This window comes from Caretta caretta, chromosome 25 (genome assembly GCF_965140235.1).
Source record: "Caretta caretta isolate rCarCar2 chromosome 25, rCarCar1.hap1, whole genome shotgun sequence".
In the NCBI taxonomy this organism is placed as follows: Eukaryota; Metazoa; Chordata; order Testudines; family Cheloniidae; genus Caretta; species Caretta caretta.
The window spans coordinates 11,967,004-11,980,344 of record NC_134230.1 but is presented as its reverse complement, the minus strand read 5'-3'; the positions used below and the strand labels follow the sequence as shown (position 1 = coordinate 11,980,344).

Here is a 13,341-nt window from a genome sequence, read left to right as displayed (position 1 = left end):
CAGCCTCCCCTCTGGAGCAGGCTGGCGTCTCCTGCCCACACCGCCTGCCTCTCACCCCTTCTAGCCAGCACGAAGGGCACCCCTTTGCCAGGGGGGGTCCCAGGAGGGGAGAGTCTCCAGGAGCTTGGCTAACAGACATTTCAGGCCTCTGGAGTTCGGTACGAGAGAGATCAGGGCACCCACCACTCAAACAGCTGCGGCTCTGGGGCTTTGGCTGGGCCGGAGGTGCTCAGAGGGCTCTCACGCAGACAGACTGAGAGCAGGCTGGGGGAGGCGAAGGGGGGGGAGCACAGGAAGGTGGGGGCCTGGGATCTTGTTGCGGAGGCTGGGAGAGGAGATGGTGGAGACTGGACAATAAGGGAGGTTGGAGGATGGGAAGGGGAGCTGGAGAGAGTTAGGGGGTTGGGAGGGGAGGTGTCAGGGGTTGGGGGATAGGTGGGAGGTTGGGAGGGGCGGTGTCGGTGGTTGAGGGATAGGTGGGGGGGTTGGGAGGGGAGGTGTCAGGGAATAGGAGGGGGTTGGGGGTAGGTGGGGGGTTGGGAGGGGAGGTGTCAGAGGTTGGGAGGGTCTGTGGGGAGTGGAGGGGAGGTGTCGGGGATTGGGAGCAGAGGGGAGGCAGGGGATTGGGACCTGAGCCCTGGGGAGGGGCAGGCGGTGGGGGCGGAGGGTGGCTGCCTGGATGACACACACCGGAAGGTGCTACACAGATGCCAAGTATCTTGTGCTGTTGCTAATCAAGCCCCCTGCGGCCCAGCCAGGGCCCCCACCCCCGGGCAGAGCTGGGGGGCTCTCAGGGCTGAGACCTGACTCTATTCATGGCTTCGCTCCCCATGGCGTGAGATTGACTGCGTAGCTGAGCCGGGCCCCACTGAGCGGGGAGTATGGATGGCTCACTTAGTCGGGGAGGTGATTTTAGCCCTGCTGTAAATCCACAGGCCAATTGCTCCCCAGGAGGTAATAAAAGGGAAAACAATATCGGTAACACGATGAAAAACTTCACAGAGGAGCCGCGCGGCACAGACATTTGGGGGAGGGGGATGGACCTGGGAGAGCCGCTCGCCTTGCTGGGGCTGCCTTGCCTACCAATGCTGCCTTTGGCCAGGGCTCACTAATGCCGTCAGCACGTGATGCCCCCTTTGCCAGCCTCCCACGCCCCCTTAGTGCTGCTCACACTCCAGTGATGCTGGAAACGGGCACAAATCAGCTCAGCACCCTGATTTCGGAGGACCGAGGACCTCCAGAGATATGGGCAGTGGGGTCCACTGGGTCAGAGCCCAGGACTGGGAATCAGGACTCCTGAGTTCTCTTCCCAGCTGTGCCGCCGACCCGCTGGGCAAGTGTGGGTGTGTCTCAGCCAGGCCTGGTTTCCAGGGGCATCCACAACCCTCACTGAAGTCAGTGGGAGCAAGGGGCGCTCAGGGCGGCTGAAGATCAGGCCCACGCCGCCCCATGCCTCAGTTTCCCCCTCTGTGGCATGGAGATATTGATACACACTCGAGAGGGGCAGAACTGGTTCATTCCTCTCCCTCCTCCCCGGTCTGTCCTGGCCCAAGCTTTGCCTGAGGGTGCCTGTGGAAGAGCTGCAGCGGGGCACCAGCAGGCAGGAGGAGACTGGCAAAGCGAGCGGGGTCCCCGCTGGGCAATCAGAAGGAGGCGAGGGGAAGACCCACTGGCATTGGCCCTTCCCTAGATGGTCTCCTTTAAGGAGACCATTGCTGTGGCATCCAGCCACCTGTACCCGCCACTGGTCCAAAGCCCATCTTGGGCCGGTTGGGACCACGGGCTCCAGCCAGCTGCCAGCGCTTTGGTGGTGGCCTGGAAGAAATGAGTTTGCTGGGTCTCAGCCTACTGCCCACTAGAGAGGCCCCCCACCCCCGGTCACAAAGGGCTGGCACTCACGGGCACAGACGGCGATGGCGGTGGAGGCTGGACGGCCCCTCTCGCTCCGAGCCGGGCTGGGCAGAGCCTGGCTTCCCAGACATTTCCTGCCCGCGGCTAGCGCTGGGAGGCTCAGCAACCCACTGCACATGGGAAGAGGCCCATGCACCCCACAGGACGGGCTCTCTGGCTCAAGCCCATTCCCCAGCGACCACAGGCCAACCCCCATGTAAGCCCCTTCGGAGACACCCCGAACTCTCTCTGGCTCCAGGGGGTTTGGCCTAGAGCAGAGACCGGCAGCCCTCCCCGCTTGCCAGCCATGGTCCCCGCTGCGGGCTGCCCCTTTCCAGCACAACGCAAGCAGCGGCCAGACCCTGCCGTGCAAGGCCAGAAGGGAAGTGGCTGGCGGGGCACTGCCCATATAGCTCTGTGGCTAGAGGGGGTCACCCACAATACCTTCCCGCCTGCCACGCAGGATGGGTGTGACGCCTTCTCGGCCCCTGTCCTGCCCACTGAGGAGGCGGATCCATCTGTCCACGTCGGTACAGGGCTCTGGGAGAGCCGTGAATTATTGATATTCTGCGGAAAAGGACCTAGGGGTGACAGTGGACGAGAAGCTGGATATGAGCCAGCAGGGTGCCCTTGTTGCCAAGAAGGCCAATGGCATTTTGGGCTGTATAAGTAGGGGCATTGCCAGCAGATCGAGGGATCACGTCCCCCTCTATTCGACATTGGTGAGGCCTCATCTGGAGTACTGTGTCCAGTTTTAGGCCCCACACTACAAGAAGGATGTGGATAAATTGGAGAGAGTCCAGCGAAGGGCAACAAAAATGATTAGGGGTCTGGAACACATGAGTTATGAGGAGAGGCTGAGGGAACTGGGATTGTTTAGTCTGCAGAAGAGAAGAATGAGGGGGGATTTGATAGCTGCTTTCAACTACCTGAGAGGTGGTTCCAGAGAGGATGGTTCTAGACTATTCTCAGTGGTGGAAGAGGACAGGACAAGGAGTAATGGTCTCAAGTTGCAGTGGGGGAGGTTTAGGTTGGATATTAGGAAAAACTTTTTCACTAGGAGGGTGGTGAAACACTGGAATGCGTTGCCTAGGGAGGTGGTGGAATCTCCTTCCTTAGAAGTTTTTGAGGTCAGGCTTGACAAAGCCCTGGCTGGGATGATTTAATTGGGGATGGGTCCTGCTTTAGAGCAGGGGGTTGGACGAGATGACCTCCTGAGGTCCCTTCCAGCCCTGATATTCTATGATTCTATGATTCGATATTAATAAGGAACAGGACGGATTGTTTTTCAACTTGCATTTTCCCCGCACCCTTGGCGGGGCAGGGGGGGACTAAGGGAGGGGTCCCTTTAGCCGCCCTGCCTGCGAGCCATATGGGAAGAGTTCTGGAACGCAGACTCCCAGCGGGGCCCGGAGAACAGAAGAAGCCGGGTGAGGAATTCTGGTTCTTCATATTTATTGTAGCTGGGAGAGACCTGGGATTTAACAGAGCAGCAAGGCTGCCACCGGCTGGTCATGGCAAAAGTGGCACCTGCCAGAAAGTCGCTGGGCAGGATGTTTGTCTTTCTGCCACCTGTGGCCCGGTTGGAAGTGGCCCAGGTTTGGGGCGTGGGAGTGACTGGCCCGGGAATCCCATTAGGGGAGGGACTAGCTGAGAAATGATCCCCTGGAGAGAGGGAAAGGGAGGAAACTAGGCAGCAAAGAGCGAGAGAGAAACGGGCCCAGCTGACTCGACCTCAGAGCAGAGAAGAACTCCATGGCCAAGAACGTATTTGACGCTGGCTCTCGGACGGGACGGGGAGCTCGGACGGGTACAGAGCAGCCCATGCACTGGGCTCTGGACTGTGCTCTGTCCCAGGGACAGAGTTCGCTCACCCCATGGGTCTCCCCACAAGAGCGGACTTAGCCCTCCCACCCCCGTCCGCAAACACTGGCCGATCCCAACCGGCGGCCCCCTGCTTGGAACCTCACTGGCTCACAGTGCCGCGATCACAGCAAGAAGGGCCCTTCCCCTGTCCTTGGACCCACCTGCCTCCGGGGACTTTAGGGGGGATATTCTTGATGCCCACTTTCCCATTTTGTGGGTGCAAACAGCACCCACATGTCTGCTCCCCCCAAATAAATTGCAGGCATCAGACCTGACTCTTTGCACCAGCAGCCACACAGCGGGTTAACCGTGCCAGTCTGTGCCCACAGTTCAGATTCTGGGCTGCCGCCTGGCAAACATGACCAGTAGCTACAATGCAGGGTCGAGGTGGGGTGGGGGGGAGGGACTGGGAGAACAGACGTTCGTTGCCCTTTGCTCAATGATTTAACTGCCCGATCCCCAGAGCTGGAGGACAAGGGGTCCAGAGCTGTGTTTGCAGACGAATTGTACATGGGGATACGGGCGAGCAAACAATCATGCAAACCCCAGAAAAACATCCTCCCCCTCTCTCCCCCAGGTTCCAACCTGAGCAAATCCAGACCCAGAGCCAGGCGCGGAGCTGAGCTGGCTAAATAAACCACAGGGAAATCAACCACAAAAGCCCTTTCAATCCGCACAGCTGCTGTCATTGTCCTGGCAATTGCATCAATCAGAGATAAACATATTCAAAAATCCCTGCCATGGTAAACACTGGGGAGGGCATTGGGGGGGAGGGGGGGGGGGCCTCGGGAATGTGTTTGTCAAGTTGCACTTTGCTCACTGGTTTAAGTGTGCCATTGCCAGGTGGGGGGAAGAGCGCCTGGCGATACAGGGTCCTCTCCATTGCTGCCCTACCACCAGGGCAGTCATTTGCCCCAGGGCACAGTGGGCATGACATGCTGCCCACTCAGGATGGTCATGCCCAGCCCCTGCTGTGCCCTGCGGTTGGTGACTCCAGGGCCCTGCGAAATTGGGCCCAGGGAACCAGAGCAAGGGACAGCACAAACCCCGGCCCCTCTGGGGAGCCCTTACCCATCAGGGGAACAAAATTAGGTGGGGGGGGGAGGGAGGGTTAAAAGCGATCATAGGTGTTGGGTCAAATCCTCAGCGGGTGTAAATTGGCCCCAGCGGGTGTAAATTGGCCCAGCGCCATCGAATTCAGTGATGCCATTGTCCAGCAGCTCAGGAGCGGGCCCGTCGCTCCTGCGGGTTTCGCAAAGAGGTGATTTCTCAACCAGGCAGAGCGAGGGGGCAGTTCCCAGAAGGAGACCCATGGCCACCCTGCTCCCGCCCCTTCCCTGCTCTCCCAGCCCCAGGGCTGATGGGCTGGCTAACGGGACTGCTATAAAGAGCCAGCCCCTGACACACACAGGACAGTGTTTCCCGGCGGCGAGGAGCAGCCAGAGACAAGGCTCAGAGAGGCGGAATCGCAATCAGGGAAAGGTAGATACGGGCTCGGGGCTTTTCCCAGGCCTGGCCCCGGGATAGTGCGAAGTACATAGCTATTGATTCCGGCTGGGAGAGTTTTAACTGCAGAGCTACGCAGCATGCTGAGGGGGGGAGGGCCCTGGCGGAGGGAGTCGGGGCACACCCCAGCCAGGATAATATTCAGGAGGCCCTGATTCCCAGCAAGGATCAATGTTAGGTTAGGGTTAGGGGGACGATCTGGTCCCCCGTGTAAGGTTAGAACCAGTTGCCCTCTGCCCCCAGGGGCCATTCTGGGAATAGGCCAAGCAAAGAGGTGCCCTGGCCATGCCCCCTTTTCCCATGTAATGTCCCCAGGTTCTGGGGCTGGGAAAGGGTGGCCTAGAGCCTGTGTGTCCCCCAGGGGTTCCCTTACTCTAAGGGAAACCCCAGGTGGCCAACCAAGGGAGCTTCGCAGCTGCTTTGCCGAGCCGGAGCAGGGCCCAAATCTGGCCCCATGAGGGATCTGCCAGCAAGGATCTCCCCTCTCCCCTCCAGCAGAGCGTCCTCCCGGCTGGGGGAGGAGGGGAACCTCAGCAGTGGGCCTTGGGCAGAGATTAAAAAGGTGAGACTCTGAATATGGTTGGGAGCCCAGGGCTGGAACAGCAGGGGGCAGAGGGTGAGGATGGAGGGGCATCGGCAGGATTGGTGGGGGGGTGGGGGGTAGGGGAGGATCCTAGGGCAGTGGAGCACGATTGAGGAGCCCTGTGCAGGCAGAGGGAGTAGGGAGTTTGCTCAGCACCTGCCTGACTCTAGCCTCCCAGCTCAGCCTCTCCGCTTCCCAGGTCCCTTTACCGCCGACTAGCTGTGATGGCCCAGTGTGTGTTTTTCCTTGCAGGATGGGCCGTTTGGGGATCGCCCTGTTGGCTGCACTCATGTCCTCCCTTCCCTGCTGGCTGGGCACCCCCTGCCCACCCGTGCCCACCTCCAGCAACATCACACAATTTGTCTGCACCTCCCCGTCCCTCAGCAGCTTCCCAACCGGCTTCCCCGAGGAGACGCTGATGATCTCTGTGGAGTTCACCAACCTCTCCAGCATCGGCCCAGACGCCCTGCAGAAGCTCCCCAACCTCCGAGAGCTGCATCTCTCCAACAATCAGCTGAGGAGCCTCCCCGGCAGCCTCTTCCGGGATCTGCCAGCGCTGCGGGTCTTGGATCTCACCAACAACCTCCTGGAAGGCCTGCCCCCAGAGATCGTGGACTCCCATAGCCCTCTGCAGCACCTGGTTCTGAATGGGAACAGGCTGGGGGCCTTGGAGCCAGCGTGGTTCCAGACACTGCGGGAGCTGGAGTGGTTAGATGTGTCCAATAACCGGCTGCAGGCTCTGCCTCCAAATTGCTTCCAGAATCTGAGCAGCCTGAAAAGCCTTGACCTGTCCCATAACCACCTGGGCAGGCTGGCCCCGGAGCTGCTGGCCGGCCTGCCCAGCCTGGAGAGGTTAAACCTGGAAGGCAACCAGCTCCACTCCATTGTCGAGCACACCTTCGACCTGGTGCCACACCTTCGGTACCTCTTCCTCCAGCACAACAACCTGAGCTCGCTGCCCGCACAGCTCTTCGGCAAGCTGGGCCAGCTGGCCCTCCTGGATCTCTCCAACAACACCCTGACCTCGCTGGCCCCCTGCTTCTCAGAGCAGAACCTGACGCTGGAGCTGGATCTGTCCAGGAACCCGTGGGCGTGTGACTGCACCATGCTCGCCTTCATGCGGTGGGTGGCGGGCCGCTCGGTCGGCCTGTACACCCTCCAGCACACCCTCTGCGGGACCCCCGAGAACCTCAAGGGCCGGACGGTGGCAGCCGCGGCCAAGGACGCGCTCGTTGCTTCCTGCTCGGCTGCACCCACAGAGCGCCCGAGCCCCTGCAGCCTCCCTCGGGGCCACGCTTCCCCAGCGGAGCGTGGCTGGCCCAGGTGGCAGCACCCAGCTCCAAGTGGGCAGCCTGCCAGCTAGACGTGTTGAAAGCTGTGGGCACTCCCAGCTTCAACTCCCCCCCCTGCCACCAGCCACTGGGTCCCCATGGCATGATGATGATGATGATGTTGGTGCCTTCCTTACCAGGGAATCCCAGCAGGGCCCACCACCTTTCCCATAGGACTGGCCTTTCCAGATCAGGCCTTTCCCCATTTGCCGCAGCCAGCTCACCCCCCACAGGTCACTGATCAAAGACCTGCCCAGCTGCAGCAAGAAGGACCATGGCCGCAGGAGGAGAACACCCCCCCACACACCCACACACACTCCTCCGTGCCCTCCTCCCTGACCCCTTCAGCCCCTCATCCTTACAATGCCTCAGAGATAGGGGCTACCATGCGCCTCCCCCCAGCCAGCTCTCTCACGCAGCCACACGCTCGGGTGGGATGGTCTCCACTCAGCACCCAACAGATTCCCTCTTCCCCCTCCAGGAAACCCCTCCCCAGCAAAAAGCCCAGACATCTCTTAGGATACTGTCGTCCACCTGGAATTTGTCCTTATTCAGGCCCCAGTTTCCGAGCTTGGCACCCAAATCCCACGCCCAGCTCTGCAATCTGGCACTGAGTATCCTTGGAGGCACCCAGGAGCCTAAACTGTGGGGGTTGGGGGGCTCTGGAAAGTTGGTTTTATAGGAAACAGCATGGGCTGGAGTTTAGCTCTGCAAGGGGTTGGCTTGGATCAGGGTCCCTGTCCTTGGGTAAGGTCCCCACCCCATCCCAAACATCCCACCGTTCTGCAATCAGCAACACATACACATAGCTTCCTTCTGAGCTGGCTATGGCCAGGGTTTCCCTTTCCTGCCCTTCCCCTTGGCCGGCCTCTTCAGAAAGAGATCCTTTCCGCCAGGTGCAATCTAATAGGACTGACCTGATCTGGCTATCAAGAGGAGTCAGCTCACCTCAGCCACATGCCTTTGATGCATCTCCTTGTAGAAGCAAAGGCAAGCAGTTGCAGGCTGGATAGATGCTCCCCCTACAAGGTCCAAGAACATGGGTCCCCCATCCCAGGCCTCTGTTATCCCCTAAAAGATCTTAGGACTGGGCATCCCATCCTGGTCCCAAAGATCAGAGAAGTTTGGCATTGAAAGGAAAGCATAGCTCTCTAGAGAGAGAAATGTAAGCCATGACTAAATCCAGCTTCTCTGGTCAATGTCACCCCGTCCCTGTGAATGTTCTGGCCCTCATGATATGTTGATTGCAGCCGTTGTGTTTTTTTAATTGGAAACAAAACACTGAATGTAACACGTTAACGTCTCGCTGGCAAATTTATGGCGGAACTAGGGTCCTAAGGAAGGTTTAAATTAAACTGAATTGTTTAAAGCTGCTGCACAATTTGTCCTGATTTATCATGCCAATAAAAACCGGGAGTGAGTGGTGCCTCTGGACCCCAGAGTGGGTGGCTGGGCTTTTGTTCTATAAAGAGAGGTTGCTGGTTGTTGGCGTAACTTGAAAATAATCAAGGTGAACACGATGGACACTAAGGGGTCCCTGATTCGATGGGGGAAGGGAGAGGAGGCCAAGGGCTGATGCGGGTGAAGTTCAACTAGTGGCCTTGGAAAGCCCTCCAAAAGTCTGGATCCTTCTCAGAACTTTAACCGTCTGCAAACTCAGGCTGGGGGCCTCCTAGAAGCCGGTTTGTTCTTCAGATGATCCTGAGATGCAACTTCAGCACCTGCATCTGGACCCCCAGCTTCCCCAGAGTTCAGGGGTCTTGACTCAAGGGGATCAGTTCAGCCCTTTCCAAAGAGATGGACCCAGTGGCCAAGGTCAGCTCCAGATCTCCACTTACTTGCCAAAAGGGAGTCAGAACTCCTGGGTTCTGTTCCTGGTTCTCTGCCCCAGGCTCCAGGGCCGGTGGCTGGCTTGCTGTAAGATGAGGGGTGATAATGTCTGTGCATGTGTATAAACACTCAGAAATCTACAGCTGCATAATGCCAAGTCGATATCTCTTCTTATTGCCACGAGTGACAGGCTTTGGGGCAGGTTTCCTCCCACGATCCCACAGTGCGTGGCCCCCTTTCCAAACTAGAGATCAGTAATAGGTGCTGTGGGGGCAGAGAAAAAGGGGGAGCAAATGAGAGTGAAAAGCGTTTGCCGTTGGCCCAGTCCCACCTACAGTTCACAGTGCAGCATCCGTGCAGGGGCCACCGGCCGTGCAGCAGCCAGCCCGCGAGGGGCTTCCAAGCCGGTGGCACGTCACAGAACAACAGGGCAGCACATTCCAATGGGCCCGTAGCTGGGCACCTGTGCCACTGGGGAGTGGGGGAGGGTAGAGATCGTGGGGCCTGATTCTCTCTCACTTACACCACTTGTACACCCCAGTGACTCCACCGGCTTCAGGGAGGTTGCAAAAGGCAAATCAGGGCCAATGGCTGGACCAAGCTCCACCCCTGCTTGAGCTCGTCCATGGAAAGAGATGCTGGTGCCGGGCACCCTAGCATCATAGGGAAGCTAATGGGAGTTGAGGGCATTCAGTCCCTCGTAGGATCAGGCCCCAGACGCACTAGTGCTGTTATTATTACTGGCAAACCAGCCCTTTCCCTAACCCAGCCGGCCAGTGAAACACACGTTCACGGAGTCCCCAGCAATGCCCCCGAGCCCAGAAATGTCCACACCATTTCCACTGCACGTAAGAGAAACTGAAGTCCCAGCACCAGGCAGCCACCCCCGGCTAGCCCCAGGTGCTGGTTTACTCTGTCCCTGGGCCGTCAGGGCATCCGGGTGACACGCCTGCAGGGTCTGGCAGGGGCTAGCGCACAGGGAGCTGGCCTTCTGTTGTTCTTTCCACCTCCACCTGGCTTCTGTTGGGAACAGAGCGGAAATCAGCCAGAGTGGCCGCAGGAGCCTCTCAGAACAGGAGCGGGTGTCTGGGGCTACAGCGAGACGGCCCAAAGCACACAGGAGCAGACCCTCCTCGCTCCATTGAAGGGGATGCCCCAGGGGGCCTGACCCAAAGCCCACTGAAATCAGTGGAAAGACTCGGGTTGATTCAGTGGGTCTTGGATCAGGCCTCTCATCAGGCCATACACAGTCTCCTAGAGCAGTGACTGCCCCGTCTCTGCCCCGGGAGCAGCATGTCCCCGCTAGAGCGTGGCCCTGCTCGGATCTTAGGCCCTGCGTCAAAGCTGTCCCAGGTCAGTTACACCCACAAGCCCGTCAGCACAATGAGGAATGAGGCGTGGACGGGGGACCTCTTAGATCATCCACCTGTGGGGCAGGAGGGCAGGACTGACCCCGCTTTTCCGAGCTTTGGGCCAGTCCAGTTTTCAGTGGCTCAAGCAGGGGGGCTTCTATCGCCAGCACAGAGCTCCCTGCTGCAGGGGGTGCTGGGATACCAGCAGAGCTCCAAACTGTCCTGCGGTGGGTCCAACTCCTCCTTCGTCTCCCCTGCGATACAGCTGTCCCATCTCCTGCCCCCCTCCCCCGCTGGTATCGGCCCTAGGCACCTTCCCTGCTGCATCTGGGAAGCTGCATTTCAGGGCCTTGTAGCGGAAGTCATTGACCGAGGGCCCACCAGTGTCAGCAGCAGCACCATGGGGCCCTGGGACGCAGGCTTAATGTCTAGATGTCAAATATGCCTTGGATATCTGTTGGTTATAATGACAGCTGTAGCTCACGAAAGCTCATGCTCAAATAAATTGGTTAGTCTCTAAGGTGCCACAAGTACTCCTTTTCTTGTTGGTTATAAGTTACTTCTCTGCTCCTTTTAATCAGCAGACTGTCCCCTCTCCAGGCAACTAATCACCCCCATGCATATTCCAAACTGTTAGCTTCTTCTGACAGCTACAGACAATGGGATCTATACGCCCATCTCAGCATGGGAGACATCTTGTCTGGAGAGCAGAACGAAGCTGAAGTTGACGTAGGCGAAAGGAAAACTTCAATCCTTGCCCAAGGAGTCTTTCCCAGCTAAAAGAAAAGGAGTACTTGTGGCACCTTAGAGACTAACCAATTTATTTGAGCATGAGCTTTCGTGAGCTACAGCTCACTTCATCAGATGTTTACCGTGGAAACTGCAGCAGACTTTATATACACACAGAGAATATGAAACAATACCTCCTCCCACCCCACTGTCCTGCTGGTAATAGCTTATCTAAAGTGATCAACAGGTGGGCCATTTCCAGCACAAATCCAGGTTTTCTCACCCTCCACCCCCCCACACAAATTCACTCTCCTGCTGGTGCTAGCCCATCCAAAGTGACAACTCTTTACATAATCAAGTCGGGCTATTTCCTGCATAGATCAAGGTTTTCTCACATCCCCCCCACCCCCATACACACACAAACTCACTCTCCTGCTGGTAATAGCTCATCTAAACTGACCTCTCTCCAGGTTTAAATCCAAGTTAAACCAGAACATCTGGGGGGGGGGGTAGGAAAAAACAAGAGGAAACAGGCTACCTTGCATAATGACTTAGCCACTCCCAGTCTCTATTTAAGCCTAAATTAATAGTATCCAATTTGCAAATGAATTCCAATTCAGCAGTTTCTCGCTGGAGTCTGGATTTGAAGTTTTTTTGTTTTAAGATAGCGACCTTCATGTCTGTGATTGCGTGACCAGAGAGATTGAAGTGTTCTCCGACTGGTTTATGAATGTTATAATTCTTGACATCTGATTTGTGTCCATTTATTCTTTTACGTAGAGACTGTCCAGTTTGACCAATGTACATGGCAGAGGGGCATTGCTGGCACATGATGGCATATATCACATTGGTGGATGTGCAGGTGAAAGAGCCTCTGATAGTGTGGCTGATGTTATTAGGCCCTGTGATGGTGTCCCCTGAATAGATATGTGGGCACAATTGGCAACGGGCTTTGTTGCAAGGATAAGCTAAGACTCCATAACTGATCTGTGGACAAAACTCCCATCACTCCTGGTCTAGCTAAAGAGAACTGCTACCAGGTGACAGACAAGAAAAACTAACTGCCTGTTTTCCTATGCAAAATGGCCATTGTGTCCCTGGAAATTACATTACGTTTCACAAAGGGAGTGGAGGCATTATAAATCACATAAGCTGTTTAAGGAATAATTTACTGCAGGACCCAGAAAAATCAAAGGCTCCAGAGACCAAACTTCCTGATACCCCAGAAGAACCCAAAGCCACCAGCTTTCCCCCCGACTGTGAAGCTGTACATGCCTCTGAAATCCAAGGGAGAGTCTTTCCATATGTGAATATCCTTCCAAGTAAGGTCTCTTGAATTGTAAGCCCTAAAGAATGAAATGCTTAGATGCAATCAAAGAAGGGGCAAACTATGCCGAGTGAATTTAGAGGGACTAGAAGGATTTTTGTTTGTAGAACTGCAGAAGCAATAGGAACGGTCTGGCACAAGAAGGAAACACAACACTGAAGGACACAAGCACTAACCAGGGTGTATCTTTGAAATATTAAAAGAATTTGCTTAAAGAGAGGGGAAATGCCAATTGGTAGTGGGGCTAAAAGAGAAACAAATGGATAGAACATATGAACCCGCAGGAAAAGGATCAAAGTCATGTGTTATACAACAACGCCGTCTATTGGCTAGCGATGGAAGCGGCAGAGAAGCTGTTTGGCAAGTGTCTAATACGAATCGGTTCTGAAACCAGCATATAAACCAACAGGACACCGTCTGGGACCCCTGAGTTGACTGAATCCACAAATAAGCTGCAGAGTCCAGAAGTGCTATCAGACACTTGGGCCAGCCTCCTAGACAGCTCTCCCCTGTCTGGGTTACCAGGACAGAAGCAGTGTGATTTCATTTCACCGATTGTATTTCTCTTTGTGTTCTTTAAAATCAGTACCTGACGGTTCCCTCCTTCAGTCTGCACTCTGCACTCTCCCCACTGACATACCAGAAACCATATTTTGGATTTTAATTTTGAACTAAGCCAGCGGTTCTCAAACTTTAGCAATGCAAGGACTCTCATTTTGATTTATAATTTTTCAGGGATCCCCAAGTTCCCCTGCTCAGCCCTTACCCTGCCCTCTTCCCCAAGGTCATGCCCCTGCCCCGCCCCTTCTCCAAGACCCCGCCCCCGCTCACTCCGCCCCCCCATCGCTCGCTCTCATAGAATCATAAAAAGAAAAGGAGTACTTGTGGCACCTTAGAGACTAACCCATTTATTTGAGCATAAGCTTT

At 56.4% G+C, this 13,341-nt stretch overlaps 1 protein-coding gene across 1 annotated transcript; it reads left to right on the top strand.

The window, feature by feature from the left end:
- The first annotated feature begins 5,117 nt into the window (after nucleotides 1-5,117).
- On the top strand, nucleotides 5,118-8,549 carry LRG1 (leucine rich alpha-2-glycoprotein 1). The gene is made up of 2 exons (XM_048830901.2): nucleotides 5,118-5,238; nucleotides 6,098-8,549. Exon 2 carries the CDS (start codon nucleotides 6,099-6,101, stop codon nucleotides 7,206-7,208), a length of 1,110 nt encoding a protein of 369 aa, XP_048686858.2. The 5' UTR covers nucleotides 5,118-5,238; nucleotide 6,098; the 3' UTR covers nucleotides 7,209-8,549.
- The last annotated feature ends 4,792 nt before the right edge of the window (nucleotides 8,550-13,341 follow it).

Coding starts and splice junctions, on each gene's coding strand:
- LRG1 (XM_048830901.2), top strand. CDS start 6,099: ATGGGCCGTTTGGGGATCGCCCTGTTGGCTGCACTCATGTCCTCCCTT.